Raw genomic sequence first — 15,881 nt, 5'->3', positions numbered from 1 at the left:
TGGTAGCACTGGCCAATGTGGTTGTAGCCCTAATGTTTCAGAATTTTATAATCAATATGGCTAGTTTGCAAAAATATGCCGATATCTAATAGTTATACAAATGTAGAGTAGAGTGAAACAAATTCATTAGAATTACTGAATCATTACCATTATAAACCTATATACATGACCTCCTACTTAATTACTATATTTAGCTATAAACCATTCCAAAGCATCTTTTTCAATGAAAATTCTATTAGCTTTTAAAAGATCTCTAACTTCAACATTATCTTTTACTAAAACTCTACCTTTAACTTTAGCTACAGCTTTAGCTTTTTCTCTTTTAGTTAATTTTGAAAGTTCATTATCATTTAAGAAAAATTTTTTTAAACTTTGTTGTAGATTATCTCTTGATGAATCAGTTATAAATAATAAATTTAAATTATTTAAATTATGTGATGATACGAATGATTGAGTTATTTCAAGGTTAGGTTGACCGAAATCACATTGATTTTCAACAACTACTAGATTCCCATTTTTATATTGAGAAGTTAATGCAACTTGAATAGCTTTATTATATATTTTTGAAGGTAAATCAGTACTCCAATCATGATATCCCTTTATAGCATGTGCTTTGATTTCATTATCCATATGAGGTGAATTAGCATCACCTAATCTTGCTCTACCTGAACCCTTTTGTGGTCTTAATTTTTTATTTGAATAAGGTGAATCTGATTTTTGTATAACGTAGTTGGATCCAACTCTAGAACAATCGGCTTCGTAAACTACTGCACTCCATAATAAATCTCTTCTTGTTGGTGTATGAGTATTGAAAAATGTGTGTGGTAATGGGATAAATTGAATAGGTTCGAGGTTTGGGAATGAACGTAATTGGGCTAATGTATATTTTGGTGGTTGTGATATTTTCAATGTTGATGATGTGGCGGTGGTGGGTATTGTTGATGTGGTGGTTGCTAATGTTGTGATTGGTGTAGCTTCTGTAGCTAGTCTTCGTATCGACTGCCTAAACATTTTTTGATGTGATTGTAAATTGTGAAATATGTCTTCTTTAAATTGATCTAAAGTTCGGGTATTTTTTTAATTTGGTTGTAAAAAAAAAGTAGTTTCGCGATTACCAGAAAGAAGACACATTAATGAGACACTAAAAATTTATATCATTCAAGTTTCATATATTAAAATCATTACTAGTCTAAACAGAATTATTTACATCATCATTATTATTATTATTGTCCTTTTTGTCATAATTTTTAGGTGGTGGTTTTGGTGGTTCAGGAGTATCTTCATCATCACTACCTATTATAAAATCATCTAAAGGTACATAATTTGGATTGAGCTTATTGTTATTGGTTTTACCACTTATTTTATTGAATGCTTTTGTTATAAATCCACCTTCATCCTTATGTAGGTTTTCTTCTATATCTTCTTCAAATGTATCTAATTGATCTGCCCATTGAACATTTTTCTTTTTGTTTGTTGTTGATTTTTTAATTATTGATGATGGTCTTGATCTATATGATGCGTATAATATATATATACCCCATATTACTATGACTATTACTGCCAATTGTATTAATCTTGTTATTTTATTGCTTGTTGGTTCTTCTGTGGTGGTGGTGCTGGTTGTTGATGATGATGATGAAGAAGAAGTTATTGAGTCTGTTGTAGTTGTAGTTGAGTTTGATTGGGTTGGTTGTTCTTCTGTTTCTTCAAGAGAATGTTGATCTTCTTCTTGTTCTACTCCTTTTCTATGTACACCTAATGGATAAGTAATAATTTGATTTTCTTTCTCATCATAATTATCAGTTATTAAATCAATTAATGCTCTTGAAACATCAGGTAAATCATAAGGTACCATATGACTTGAATTATAAATATTTATAAATGTTATATTTCTTTCTTGTAAATAACTTCCAACTTTTGAATTATCATGAATCCAATCTAATTGTGAATCTTTATTTTCAAAACCTATTTGACCATTCCATTCTAATTTCATTAAATATTGCATTACACCTTGAGAATTACATATAATATCATTAGCACCATTAAATAATATTATTGGAATATGTTTAACTAAATCTGGAATTTTATGAACTGATGGAAACAGATGTCTTGCATTAAAATTTCTACTAACTCTTCCAGTACATTCATGCCAAGTTCTTAATTGTTTTAAATTTAAATCATGTTTAACATCATTATCATTTAAAAATGGATTAACATATTTTAATTCCATTGGCCAATTCATACCACAATAAGGCCAAGAATCTCTTAATGTATAATCATACATATTTATACATTTTTGATCATCATTTGCCAGTTGATTTAAAGTATATTCTAATAATTTTGTTAATATACCTTCACAAATTGATGAATCAATTTCTGCAGGATTTATTTCATCATCATTAAAATGATTATCTATTTTATCAATTATTTTTTGACATTGTTCTTGTTGATTTAATAATTCTAAGATTTTAGGATGTGATGAATCAATTAATTTATTTTCAATAAAAAATGGTAAATAACTTAAACTTTGTTCATTAGGAGAAACCCAACCATTACCAATTAATAAACCTTTTAATTTATAGGTCTTATCTTGTTCATCTTCTTTTAAATTTTGATTTCTTTTAATAATATAATCTGCAATATAAGGAATATATTGTCCAGCATATGATTCACCAGCAAGATAAATATCATTTTCTAAATCCTGAGGGAATACTTCATAATATTTTTCCATAAATTTTAAAAAATAAAAAGCCATATCATCTAAATCATGTAAATATTTATCTTGATCAGTATAACTAAACCCAGTACCAGCAGGTTGATCAACAAATATAATATCACCACTTTTATGCCATGTACCATTATTTAAAGTTACTTGTTTATCTTTATTAATTCTAAAAGGACCAATTTCTAATAATGCCCCATCCATTGATGAACAACCAGGTCCACCATTAAGCCAAAATATAGTTCTTTTATTATTTAAATCTGATTTTTTAGAATCAATAAATTTCCAAAAATAATAATTTGTATTATTTTCAGGAAATAATTCCAATTGTCCTGAATACATTAAAGGTTTATAATCATCATCAATATTATTCAAACCAGGTAAATTTGTAACTAAATATTGTTTTGTTGGATCTGAATTAATACCTTCTTTTGGAGATATAGCCAAAATAGTCGTTATAAATATACATATAAATAAATAAAATGAATTATGAAACATATTTAATTAGTAGATGAAATTCATAAATATAAAAACTTAATAATAATAATGATAATGAAATGAAATAATTAAATAGTGCCTGTATTTCTTTTTGTATGTATGTAATGTATATATATATATATATTAATAATGGGATATAATGAATATGAGAATATATATGAATAAATAATAAAACTGCCTTTTTAATAATGATTATTTGAATTGAATTTTTGGAGTTGAATTATAAAAAATGTTGTTGATAAACTTAAATTTAAAGTTGATGAATTTGAAAAGTTTAATATTAAATAAATCAATTGTTTTAATTTCAAAGTTATTAATATTAATATTTGGGCAATGATTATAAATTATTATTATTAAGTTAAAATATAAATCCTAATTTATTAATTATTATAATTATCTTGTTTTAAATAAAGTATATTGATTAAAAAATAATAACTTCAAATAATTAATATTTAATAATAAATATTATTTTACTCAACATGGTAAAATAGTGTAAAATATTAAATATTAATATTATTTTATAGGCCTCTATATAATCATTAAAAAAATTTAATATTCGTAACTGAAATTTTATAATTGAATTCCAATGCTACCAAATTACATTTTTAGTTTAATTACATAATTTTTAATTTTTTGACACATATTAAGAAATAAAAATGTCATTTATTTCTTGAATAATCTATTTATTAATAGTTATTTAGATTTGTTTTTATATTATAATGTTCATAAGCCAAGCCATGATATCAGTTAATTTTATATAATCAGGTATACAAACGTCAGGATAAATTTCAATAAAATCTATATGATTTATTTATTGATAAATCCCTGACTTTATTTTTAAGAAGAATTGCAGAAAAATGATTTGATTTTTGACTTAACATATCCGATAATAATTATTATAAAATTTCTTATGTCAAATTGAAAACATACATTATAATATATCTTAATTTATTACAAAAACTCTTAAAATATGGAAAAACTTCAAGCTAATGTTTATCCATATTTATCCAAATCCTAGAAATGATTCTTATTATATTACAAATTTTATAATAAAAAACAGGAGATTAGTATTACAATAATTAATTATTATTATTTTATTAGTACCTTAAATAATATCGGATAATGATTATAATATTTCTCGTAAAATTTATTCCGATAATATATATAAATTTTTCTTTTTACTACTCTCAATTTTATCAACTTATATCCAATATTATTATTTTTTTTATTTCCATTTTAAAATCTATATATTCTCTAACTGATGTATCTATAAAATATTAAATAATAAGCTAACAATTAATAAACTACTAATTAATAATAATTTTTTAACAGTTAATGATTTTTCATTTATATTTCCTAATATTTCAATTTTAATACCATTTGATGTACTATTTATTGAACGAGTTATTGAATTTGAATTAGTACTAGATGATTGTGAATTTGAATTTGAATTTGAATTTGATTGAGAATTGGTTGATGTTAATGTAGGTGCTGACCAAATTGATTGACTACCTGTAAACCCCCATTGATTAAATGTTGCTGAATTTGTATTTGAATTTGAATTTATGACTGAGTTTGTTTGTGAAGTTTGAGAAACTGTATTTGATTGTGTTGATTGTGTTAATGTAGATTGTTGTGAATTTTGTGAGTTAATTATTGTTGAATCAGTAGATGATGTAGTAGTTCCTATATTTTGACTTGATGGAGTCCACCAAATTGTAGTTGAACCTTGTATAGTATTAGAAATTTGACTTTGTACTTGTTCTGATTGTTGTTGTTGAGTAGTTTGAGTATTTACTAGACTTTGAGTATTTGAAGCACTATTAACATTATTTGAAGTATTTACAATTGTTGTATCTTGATTAGAATTTGTAGTTGAAGCTTCATTATTATTACCACCACCAATATTATTATTTGCACTTCCATCTAATCCACCTAAATTTGCAGCATTAATAATAGTTATAATTGATAAACAACTTAATAGATTATATTTAATTAACATATTGATTGATTTGTTATTTGATTTTGATAGTTGATGGAATTTTTGGTTGTAAATAAAAAAAGTGAAGATAAAGATCTTATATACTTTTTAAAAATCATATTTCTTTTTTGTAACAATCCCTTTTCATGACATATATTGACATATTGTATTGCATCATTAATTAAATCTCATTTATTACTTAGTAGTATAGTAAAGTATCATAATTAGATCAACCAGCCATGTTTTGATTTTGTTGCATAATTATTTTTCTTTAGTGCTATATTAGAGTCACAAAATCAAATTTTCATATATCCGAACTAAAAATCAACCAGCATAAATCATAAATAGGATCATTACTACAATAAAAATAAAATTTAATGATGCAATGTTTTTATATTGTCTATATTAAACTATTTATTAAATCATAGCATTTATCAATAGCACATTCAATATCTGATTCAAATAATTCAATAATTTTATTTAATTTCTTAACAATAAAATTAATATATTTTTCATTATTATCATCACTTAATTTTTGTAAAATTAATAATTGACTTAAATAATTATCTTGTTCTAACAATTCTTCGTCTTGATCATCATCTTCTTCTTCTTCTAGTGTGGATTGTAGTACTGGTGATACACTTCTAACTAATCCATATGCAACTGATATACATTCTTTTAAATGATTTGAATTTTGAGAATTAATTGATTTTTGTAAATTTTCTAAAATTAATAATTCTGTTTGTCTTTTAATAAAAGTAAATGATGTATCCCTTGATGGTGATAATGGTGGTAATAAAGGTATATCTAAATAAAATAATTCTGTGTTGGTGGTGGAACTTGATTTACTGGGTGTTATTGGAATATCTATTTGTTGTTGTTGTTCTATAATATCTAATTTTGAATAAATTTGTTTTCTAAATGATTTGTTGTTGTAGTTAGTTGTATAATTTAAAATGGGTACTTTCTTTAAATCTGAAAATTGATGATAATTGTGAATTTTAAAGTTGATTAAGATGTTTTTATTTGTTGATGGTAATATATTCTTTATAGCTATAGTTTGTTTTGAAGAATTTATTGGTATCATTGATCCATTACTTTCAATAGATGAAATTTGAATACCTTCATCAGTGTTGATAGATAATTTAAGATTTGGTATACATATTTTTTGATATACTTCTTTAATAAGTGATTCAATTGATTTTAAAACTTCTTCATAATCTTCAAATCTTATTATTGATTCATTACCATATTGGAAAGGTGACACTAATGAAAGTTGATTTAATGATTCTGTATATTTCCCAATTTTTAAAACACTTATTGAAAAATTATCTCTCAAATGGGAATCAAGTTTTAATGATTCATTAACATCTTCTTTATAACTTCCACAATTAACTATTAATACTTCATTTATTGAAGATTCAGTATTTCCCAAAAATGGATATAATGTATTTAATTTATTTAAAGTAATTTGAATTTCTTGATTAGTTGATTTAAATTGATTTGGAATTATTGAAATTTCATTAATTAAATCTTGCCAACCATCCCAATTAGCTTCAATACTACCAATAAAAGAACCAGTAGCACATGGAGATCTATTCCCATCAACTCCTACTAATATTAAAGATAATTTATCATTATTTCTTAAACTTCCCAATATTTTATATAAAAAGTCTTGTAACCAATATTTATAATCTTGATTTGACATCCAAGATTTATTATATAATGGTAATGCAACTACTAGGTTTAATGGTAAATTTAAAGGTGGTGGTAGTAACTTTGTAATATATAAATTTGAAATTGAACCACCACAACTTATTGAATTATTAAATCTAATTAAATTTTGTGGTATCATAAATTCATTTTGTAAATCTATCCAACAGGTACTTGTAAATTGAAATAAATTAGTTAATGGATCTTGTTGTTTTAATACTTGAATTAAAATATTTTCCCACTTTTCAATTATTATTGAATTTTGATGATAAATATATAATTCAGGTAATGAACTTTCTGATAAATTTAAATTTAATACTCCATCATTGGAAAGATTTAATGAACATAAATCTTCTTCTATTGATATCATTCCAGCTAAATTATCATCATTATAAAATAATAAATAGTTTTTGAATAAATAAATTACTGAATCATCCCATATTTCTCCATTAATACTGATTTTTAATTTATCAAATATTATTAATTCCCCCAATTCTTTATTTAATTGTAATTTTTTTTTCAAATGATTTGAAATTTTAGTTTTTAGTTGGTACTCAGATAAATTAAATTGATTTGATGAATCATTATAAATCATTGGTGGCTTTATATTAAAAATATAACTTATTTCATTATTTTCATTTAATCTTACATTTGATGTCTCACTAATACATGAAATATTTGGAGTATATAATTCTGAATCTTTGGTGGTTGGTTGAGGTAAAGTAAATAAAGATTTTGATTCATTTGAAAAAATATCACTTTCTGTTCTATTAAATGTGGGAGTTATTATCGAAGTGGTAGTGGTTGATATGGAAGAAGTATTCGAAGTATGAGGTTCTAAAAATGGATTTTCTTCATCAAAACTATTTTCAGTACTTAATGATAAAATATTTTCAATTATTGTTTGATGTATTTCATTATCTGCTATTTTTGTAGGTAATTTACATATATTGCAAATTGGTAAATTTTTTAAATTTGATTTATCTATTAATAAAGTAAAACAATCTTTATGGCATGTATGTTCACATTCTAATTCCAATATAACTTCTCCAGGTAATGTTAAATGTAAAGAATCATGACAAAAGCAACATTTATTTTCATTAAAATTCTTATGTATCTTAGTACTGCTTTTTGGTGGAATGGGACTTGTTTCAGTTATTACTGTATCTGGTGATGAATAATGTTGGAAAGACATTGATGATGATGAAGTTAATGTTGGAGTTGTGAAACCATACAGTTGTTTTGATGAAGTTGAAGAATTTGGAGTGAAAATTGGGGACTGCATTGAATATGAATTTGTATTTGGAGTATTTGGTGATATATCATAACTTGAATGTGATTTTTTAAATGGTGATGTTTTAAGTTTTGTTATTATTGAAGACCTTCTTCTTTTTGGAGTTGACATTGATATATTATTTACAAGTTAATTGAAGTATTAATGAAAAGTTAATAATTGAATCAAATCAATTTTATAAAAATAAGACATTGTTACCATTATATATTTTAATATATGAAACTCATTCATAAGTTTGATCCCCTAATTAATATCTTTAACTTCCTTTGTAACAATGAAACAAATATTTACCAGTTAAAAATATGAAATTTTGAAGTTTACCATAATTAACATATACTAATAAAACTTTAAACTGAAGTTATTAAGGATTTATAATTATTGAAGCCATATCTAAATATTAGTAGATTTGCATAATAATTATTATAATTCTGACTTAAAGAAAATAAATCTTGTCATATTGAACCTCATGTATCAAATCAAATTATTATAATTCGATGTAAAAATTAAAATTGATTAACTATTATTATTTGTGTAATAATAAATGATTAACACAAATAAAGTAACATGCATCAATTACTAAAAAGGATACATGTAAAATGTAGTTAATTAATTACATTGATAAGGGAAATAAGAAACAATGCAATTCAATTATCATATGAATTTGTTAGTTTTATATAGCAAAATTGAATTAATGGAAAAATAAAATCATGTATAAGTCATATTTCCAATTGTTTATAATTGAGAGTAGTTTGATTTTAAACTTGTAACTGAAAACTATTTACAAATTTTATTCAGATTAAAAGAGATTAAATAATAAACTACGATCTTTCAATTAGATGAAACATTTAAAAAACGTGTAACAAACTATCAACCGGAAAGCAAAAGTAAAATCGTAAGAAAGTTTAATGTAAATTATTATTATTATTTTATGTATAAGTTATATGTTTTAAATTAATCTCTTTACAATAATTTATTTATCCATTTTTTTCTTTATTTTTCCATTTCATCTTACATATTTAATTTAATTTAATTACAACTTTAATGAACTACTGATATCACAAGTTACATTAATATATTTAATTATGTCAAAAGTAAAACTTGGGGTTCAGAACAATTTTATTACTCTCAAAATTTACACTTAAATTCTTTTATAAATTATAAATTATAAATAAAAAAGGGGTGTTTCAGATTTCATTAATTCAAAAAAAAAAACTGTTGAAATAATTTACATCAAAAACTTTAAATTTTAAACTAATGAAATTTTGTCAAAAAGGTCAAAAATTTCTTTTTGAATTTATATTGTTTTTAAAGACGTTTCATATTCGAATAGTTGCTTTTTTTGCAACTGCTTATTGAGAAAAGTTTATTCACTCAACGGGGGATCTTGGAGTTATTTACATCTAGTTTTGTAATTTTATAATAATTTATAATAAATAAATACGAAATATTATTTAAATTACTATTTATTATAATATCATGTGAATGAAGGAAATTTATTTCTAGTACAATCTTTAGTTTCATCAATGTTCATAATTTTTTACACATACTAATTTCTTCGGTACATTAAAAATTTTGGTTATTTTTACCGTAATATTTATTTAGTCATATAAATTTAAATTTCAATCGTCAATAGATACTTGACTACCATATTAGTTGAATCTCTTACAAGATCGAAATTGAAATGACGATGTAAAATAAAAATAATTTTAATCATTTATTTTCATATACGATTTATTTTAATATCTACTTTGATACCAAATTTTTTTCAACTTTGTCTACCTAAAAACTTTATTTAGCCTTGCTTCGACTTTTAAAACTTTAAACAGCCTTCACACTTTAAACCCTACCTTTGTACAAGTACGATTAAAAGTTTTACCCGCAAATGACCATGCGTGCGGGAATCTAACCATGAAATTTTCAAAAATTTCGCATTAGATTGTGCTGATACGTCAAAGTTGATTTTTGTACCTATTTCGTAACCACATATAAATCAAAGAAAATTTAACAAAACAAGTTAATTTTGAGACTTTTCTATGTTACGATCTTTTCTTGAATTTTAACTTCACATATTTCCGAAAGTTGTTGGAAAGTTTTAGCGTATTAAATTAAGATTGAATTACTATCATAAAAATATGAATAATATGTTTATACAATATTATTAGGGTCAAATTGATGAAAACGTAATGAAAATCCAATTCTCTAAATTTTTGAAAGTCAAATGTACTTGAATCAGCCTCAACTTGAAATTACTGAAAAAATTTTTATTGTGTCTAAAACTTTAATTTGAAAAATTTTTAAAATCACATAAAAAAATTTTAGTTAGTCGTATCTGCAACAAATACAAATACCCAAATAAAGTTAAAAAATATACAACTAAAAAATATCATACCGTAACTTAAAAGGTACTGATACGTAAATCAAGATCTAGGAGATCATAATTTTTCGTAATAAACTTATAATAATATTTTCAAATTTGTTTACTTTTTGAATTTTATTTTATTATCTTGTGCGATATTATTTAGATCAAACATGAAACAAATTTGAAATATAATAAATTTTTTTCACTAAATTTTTAGACACCTGTGGGGTAGATTATTATTATAATTTGCCGTATACGGGTTTGTTTTGATCTTGTCATATATTATTTACATCGCCAATTGCAGATACGATTTAAGGCAGTTTTGATCCATTCAAGATCCTTTTTTTTTAAGACTTTAGTCATGTTTTGAAAATATTTAGTTATCTCCGAGCTAATTTTAATCGATACTTAGTTACCGTCTAAATTGTTTGGTTTTCTACTTGACGATTTGTCGAAAAAGATGAGTATTCCAGTTACCCCATTTTGACGTTTCAAAATTAGGTCTAGATGCAAAATTTATTGGGGTTCAATTCAATCTCGAATCTGAGACGAGTTTGATTCATATGTCATACCACTCCTTTCAACTTTGTTTGACGAGCAGCTTTTTCCACAAATTGGAAAGATTCACAAATCTACAAGAATCATCACAAAACATTACACTACTCAAAAATTAGACGGTCAAATTTAATCTTTCGTAAGTTCAGATTCCTCAACTTGCATATTTAAATCACCAATTGTACAATGTTTAAAATAGTTTAAAGTACAAAAGTAGGAGCTAAAGCAGAATTGAGTAAATATAAATATTCTAGATTCAAAGCCTTTTCATTGACTGTAAATAATTCTTTTAAAATATTGAGAAGTTACTTATTTTAAAAGTAAATGATGACCAACTCTTACGACAGTACCGTCCAAGATATGTAACCATTTAACTAATCTATCAAAATCTCCATCTTCAATAGCTTCATTCAATCCAGGTAAATTTTGACCAGCTAAAAAAATTAAAGTTAGTATATTAAATTCTAGATTTGCAAAATTAACACTTTTTTATACATACCATAACCAGTATATCTACCACTAGCAAATACAATATGTTTAAACCAAGGTCTAGTATGTAATCCCTTTGAATACAAAAAGTTTCTTTCAAAATATTGTAAACCCTTATTATGACCTTTAATTTGTAAATAAAGTTTAATTCTTTTCCAAAATGGTAATTCATCTTTGTGTTCAAATTTTGATTGTAAACTTTGAGATTCAAAATCATACTGTTCAGTTACATTTGCTAAAAATTTTAATGATTTTTGAGTATGCTTGAGTAAATCTTTTAAGGTTCTGTTATCGTGATGATGATTTACATCTTCACTTTCATGAGTTATTCCCATTTGCATTTGTTTACATATTGGAGTAACAAATTCACCACTTGTAATTTCTTTCATATAATTATATTCTTTTAAATCGAATTTTGGATGTGATTTAATTTTCTCATTTAACCATTTCTTTGGTACTTTATGAATCGTTTCATTATAATAAGCTAATAAACCCTTTGCATAATCATTTAAATTAAAATGAATTAATTCTCTTTCACTTAATTCTAAAGCCAATAATGCTAAATATTTTGCAGCAACATTATGATAAACAAATCCTTTATCTCCAAATTTCTCCATCCAATGATAAGAATCATAATTAGAATGATAATGATATATAGGGTCTTTTTTACCACCACTAAATCCTAAATCAAATGATGGAATACCTAAATGTTCTAAAAATACCGTATAATCTGATCCACTACCTAAAGTTGGAATATATTTATGATTTTTAGTGTAATGCTCATATAAACTACCACCTTCTGGATAATCTATCTTTTTAGCGGTTTCTAATAATAAATCATTTAATACTGGTGAGGAATTTAATTTTAAATTTTTACCACTAGTGGCAACATCAACATTTAAATATGCAACCACTTCCTTTTGATACTTCTTAGCAAAGTATTCTCCACTTTCCGAACTACCAATTAGACCCTGTTCTTCACCATCATATGAGTTTAAAACAATAGTACGTTTGAATTTATGACCAGCTTTCTTCAAATCACCTAATGCCCGTGCAATTTCAACCAAACTAGCACTTCCAGAATTTGGATCTCCTGCACCACCTTTAATCCAAGCATCTCTGTGATTACCAATAATTATAACTTCATTTGACTTCTCACCTTTAATTTCTCCATAAACATTCCATATAGTAGTATAATTAAAATCTTGTAAAGAATATAAATTTAATTCATATTTTGAAGGACCAGTAGTATAGTTAAACCCATCTAGTTCACCTTTAAACCCTTGTATTGATTTACCATAGCCATTTAATTTATGTAAAATTGGTTTAACTTCACGATATGATATAGGTAAAACCGGAATTTTTCCAATACTTGAATGTGGATCTTGTCTTTCAACACCTGGTTTGGAGGCATATCCGGGAGTTGTAGGATCACCTGGAGCTGCACCTTCACCTCCTAAAAATTGAACACTACCTCTTTGAACTGAACTTTCTTGTCTTGCTGGTCCTTCTGGATATTGTTTATAACCATTAGCTGGTGTTATTCCATTATCATCACCTGGATCTGAGTATATTAATACACCAATTGCTCCTTCATCTTGAGCAAATTTAACTTTTAAACCACGGAATATACCTCCATAACGTACAACAACAATTTTACCTTTTACATCAACACCATTTTCTTTTAATAACTCAAAATCTTTTTTGGTTCCATAGTTAGCATAGATATATTGACCAGTAACATTTCCATTAGCTCCATATCCCAAGAAAGTCGGAACAGTATCATTTCCTTTTGTAGTTGGATCTTCATCAATAACATCTTCTTTTAATGGTGCAGTATATACAACTTCTCCTTTTGAATTTAATAATTTTAAATCATGCTCTTTTGGGAAACTAAGGTACACTTCATATGGGTCTAAAGTTGTATCAAAACCATATTCTTGAAATTTTTCTTGTGTCCATTCAACTAAATGATAATTTGTTCCAGCTAAATGGGCTTCTGCTGTGTAAATTTTTGACCAATTACTTGCTAAATTAGTTTCAAGTGAATCTAAAACAATTTTCTCTGGATTTAATTTCGGTGAATTATTGCTAAATACTGAAATTGATATGTTGAATAAGTTAAAGTAAAATAAAATACCAATTGCTGAAATCCAAGCTATCCATTTCAAACCTTTACCGTTGTTTCTGGCTTTGGGAGCCTTGTAAATATTAATCTTTTCATCCATTCTAAATTTGTTAGTTAATGAAAAAGTGATTCAAAAGCACTTGTGAGCTGAAAGTTAACAAGGATGGATTTATAAAATATTGATGAAATTATGCTTTTTTTTTAAATATAATAGTGGTGGCTCGAAATATTTCAAAAGGAATTAATACGGAATTAATTGGTAGTGCAGTCTCTTTTTACTTATCTTATCGCTTACTTTAACTTTTGTGCCGTGTCAAGGAATTTACTTATCTGACATATTTTGTGTCAAAATTCAAACTTTGACATATTTTAACTTTCCTTTAGTTAGAGTTAGAACTACATGTTTATACAATTCAATATTAAACTCTAATAATTAATCTCTATTGTCTAATGTACTTAACTTTATATTCTCTATTCAACTATTTGTTTTACAAGATCATCAATTGATTCTCTTAAAGTATAATATTTTTCAATTCCTAAAATTTCTTTACTTCTTGAATCATTCGGTGGAACAAATTCACTTTCTGGCATTGGTTCCAAAGTAGGTAACTTATCTTTATATTGTGGGAAATCTGATTTGATTATAGATAAAATATTTGGAGTAGTTAATTTAAATGCTTCAACTAAAAGTCTTTGATTTGATGCCTTTGGATTATTTAATACAGCAACATGAGCTTTTGCGGCATCTCTTACATCAACACCACCAGTTGCTAATTCTGGTACATAACTATCTTTATTTAATTTTAATAAATCTCCAACTGTTTTTGTAGTTGATGGTAATTTATCCAAATTAATTTCTTCTTGAAATACAACTGGACCAGTCAAGAAAGCAGGTAAAATTGAAACAAGATCAAATTTTGGTTTTTGTTCTTTAATATGTTTTGCAAATAATTTTTCACCTTCAATTTTTGATACAATATATGACATGAAACGATCATGTTTACCTGCTTCATATGGGACATTTGACCAAGCTTCTGGATCATCAATATAATGTTTATTTACGCTAAATAATTCAGGAGGTGAAATCATTGCCGATGATGAACTAGTATAAATGACTCTTTCAATTTGATGACCATGTTTTGTTATTGAATGTAAAGTATTTTCAACTAAATAATTACTTTGTTTCAACACTTTATTTTCCAATTCTTCTGGTTCAACAGTTGAAAAATCAGTGATTGCTGCACTTGCAATAAAATATTTAGCTTCTTTATGTTGTTTTAATACATAATCTAAAGCTCCATGTTCTGCATAATTTTCAACAACTTCAGTTTGTAAATAAGGATGTGCAAATAATTTAATTAAATCCATAGCTGCAATTTGTGAACGAGCAGTTGCAACTACTTTATATTCATTTTTTAATAATTCAGCAATTATATGTTGACCTAAATAACCAGTACCACCAGTAATGATAACCGTTTCAGACATTGTTGTGGTATTATGAGAATTGAATAATTTGAAATTGATTAATTGACTTTTAATTTTAATTTATCAAAAAGATATGAAATTTTCATTCTCTAAACGGCACAAAATCTATGAATTTCTGAAGTTGATTTTATTATTATTATGTAGATAATTTGTTAATGCACAATGTAATAAATTAAAATTATATAATGTAACTGCCATATTTGATGTCTTTGATGTATTTTTTTTTTTTTCCTTGAAAGCATAAGGGAGATGGATTTACCAATAGATCTTCTTTTTGTTCAAGCAGCGAGTCCTTTAACTGTTAAGTAATATCCAATGTAGATTAGGTCATAAAAATTATTTGGAGATTTCTCTACTTTTGATGTTTTAGGTAATGAAAATAAATTAGTCACATGTTAATAACGGTGACAGGTAGTATTTAGAGTCCAGGTCAACACCATTTTCATTCCAACTTTCACCTTTTTTGGATACTTTAGGTATTACTTTTGATGTCCAACTGTTAATTATATTCAGTGAAATAGGTCTCAGATTTATTAGTTCCATCATATTCTGTATTTTTTGTGTCTGAACCATATTTTTTTTTCTGCATTTTCTGAGACATTTCCAACATGATAAACATTTTGGCTTCTAGGTTCTATACTACGATCGGTGCTAAAC

General features: G+C 25.3%; 6 protein-coding genes across 6 annotated transcripts; all 6 read right to left on the bottom strand. All coding sequences in view use genetic code 12, as the record gives it.

Annotated features, from left to right (window-relative positions):
- Nucleotides 1–177: 177 nt before the first annotated feature.
- Nucleotides 178–1,011, bottom strand: YML6 (mitochondrial 54S ribosomal protein uL4m; the record flags this gene model as incomplete). Its single annotated transcript, XM_051766052.1, has 1 exon — nt 178–1,011. One exon carries the CDS (start codon nt 1,009–1,011, stop codon nt 178–180), a length of 834 nt encoding a protein of 277 aa, XP_051617645.1.
- A 178-nt stretch (nt 1,012–1,189) lies between these two features.
- On the bottom strand, nt 1,190–3,220 carry KGF54_005271 (serine-type carboxypeptidase; the record flags this gene model as incomplete). Its single annotated transcript, XM_051766051.1, has 1 exon — nt 1,190–3,220. The coding sequence occupies one exon, from the start codon at nt 3,218–3,220 to the stop codon at nt 1,190–1,192; it is 2,031 nt and encodes a 676-aa protein (XP_051617644.1).
- Nucleotides 3,221–4,487: 1,267 nt separating this feature from the next.
- Nucleotides 4,488–5,222, bottom strand: KGF54_005270 (uncharacterized protein; the record flags this gene model as incomplete). Its single annotated transcript, XM_051766050.1, has 1 exon — nt 4,488–5,222. One exon carries the CDS (start codon nt 5,220–5,222, stop codon nt 4,488–4,490), a length of 735 nt encoding a protein of 244 aa, XP_051617643.1.
- Nucleotides 5,223–5,601: 379 nt separating this feature from the next.
- Nucleotides 5,602–8,319, bottom strand: FAR1 (cyclin-dependent protein serine/threonine kinase inhibiting protein; the record flags this gene model as incomplete). Its single annotated transcript, XM_051766049.1, has 1 exon — nt 5,602–8,319. The coding sequence occupies one exon, from the start codon at nt 8,317–8,319 to the stop codon at nt 5,602–5,604; it is 2,718 nt and encodes a 905-aa protein (XP_051617642.1).
- Nucleotides 8,320–11,431: 3,112 nt separating this feature from the next.
- Nucleotides 11,432–13,839, bottom strand: VPS70 (putative zinc metalloprotease; the record flags this gene model as incomplete). The annotated part of the gene is made up of 2 exons (XM_051766048.1): nt 11,432–11,556; nt 11,622–13,839. The coding sequence occupies 2 exons, from the start codon at nt 13,837–13,839 to the stop codon at nt 11,432–11,434; spliced, it is 2,343 nt and encodes a 780-aa protein (XP_051617641.1).
- Nucleotides 13,840–14,210: 371 nt separating this feature from the next.
- On the bottom strand, nt 14,211–15,224 carry KGF54_005267 (uncharacterized protein; the record flags this gene model as incomplete). The annotated part of the gene is made up of 1 exon (XM_051766046.1): nt 14,211–15,224. One exon carries the CDS (start codon nt 15,222–15,224, stop codon nt 14,211–14,213), a length of 1,014 nt encoding a protein of 337 aa, XP_051617640.1.
- Nucleotides 15,225–15,881: the final 657 nt, after the last annotated feature.

This window comes from Candida jiufengensis (genome assembly GCF_024610255.1).
Source record: "Candida jiufengensis strain CBS 10846 chromosome Unknown scaffold13, whole genome shotgun sequence".
Taxonomy (NCBI): Eukaryota; Fungi; Ascomycota; class Pichiomycetes; order Serinales; family Debaryomycetaceae; genus Lodderomyces; species Lodderomyces jiufengensis.
The sequence above is the reverse complement of the archived record's forward strand: the minus strand, read 5'-3'. Positions and strand labels throughout refer to the sequence as shown.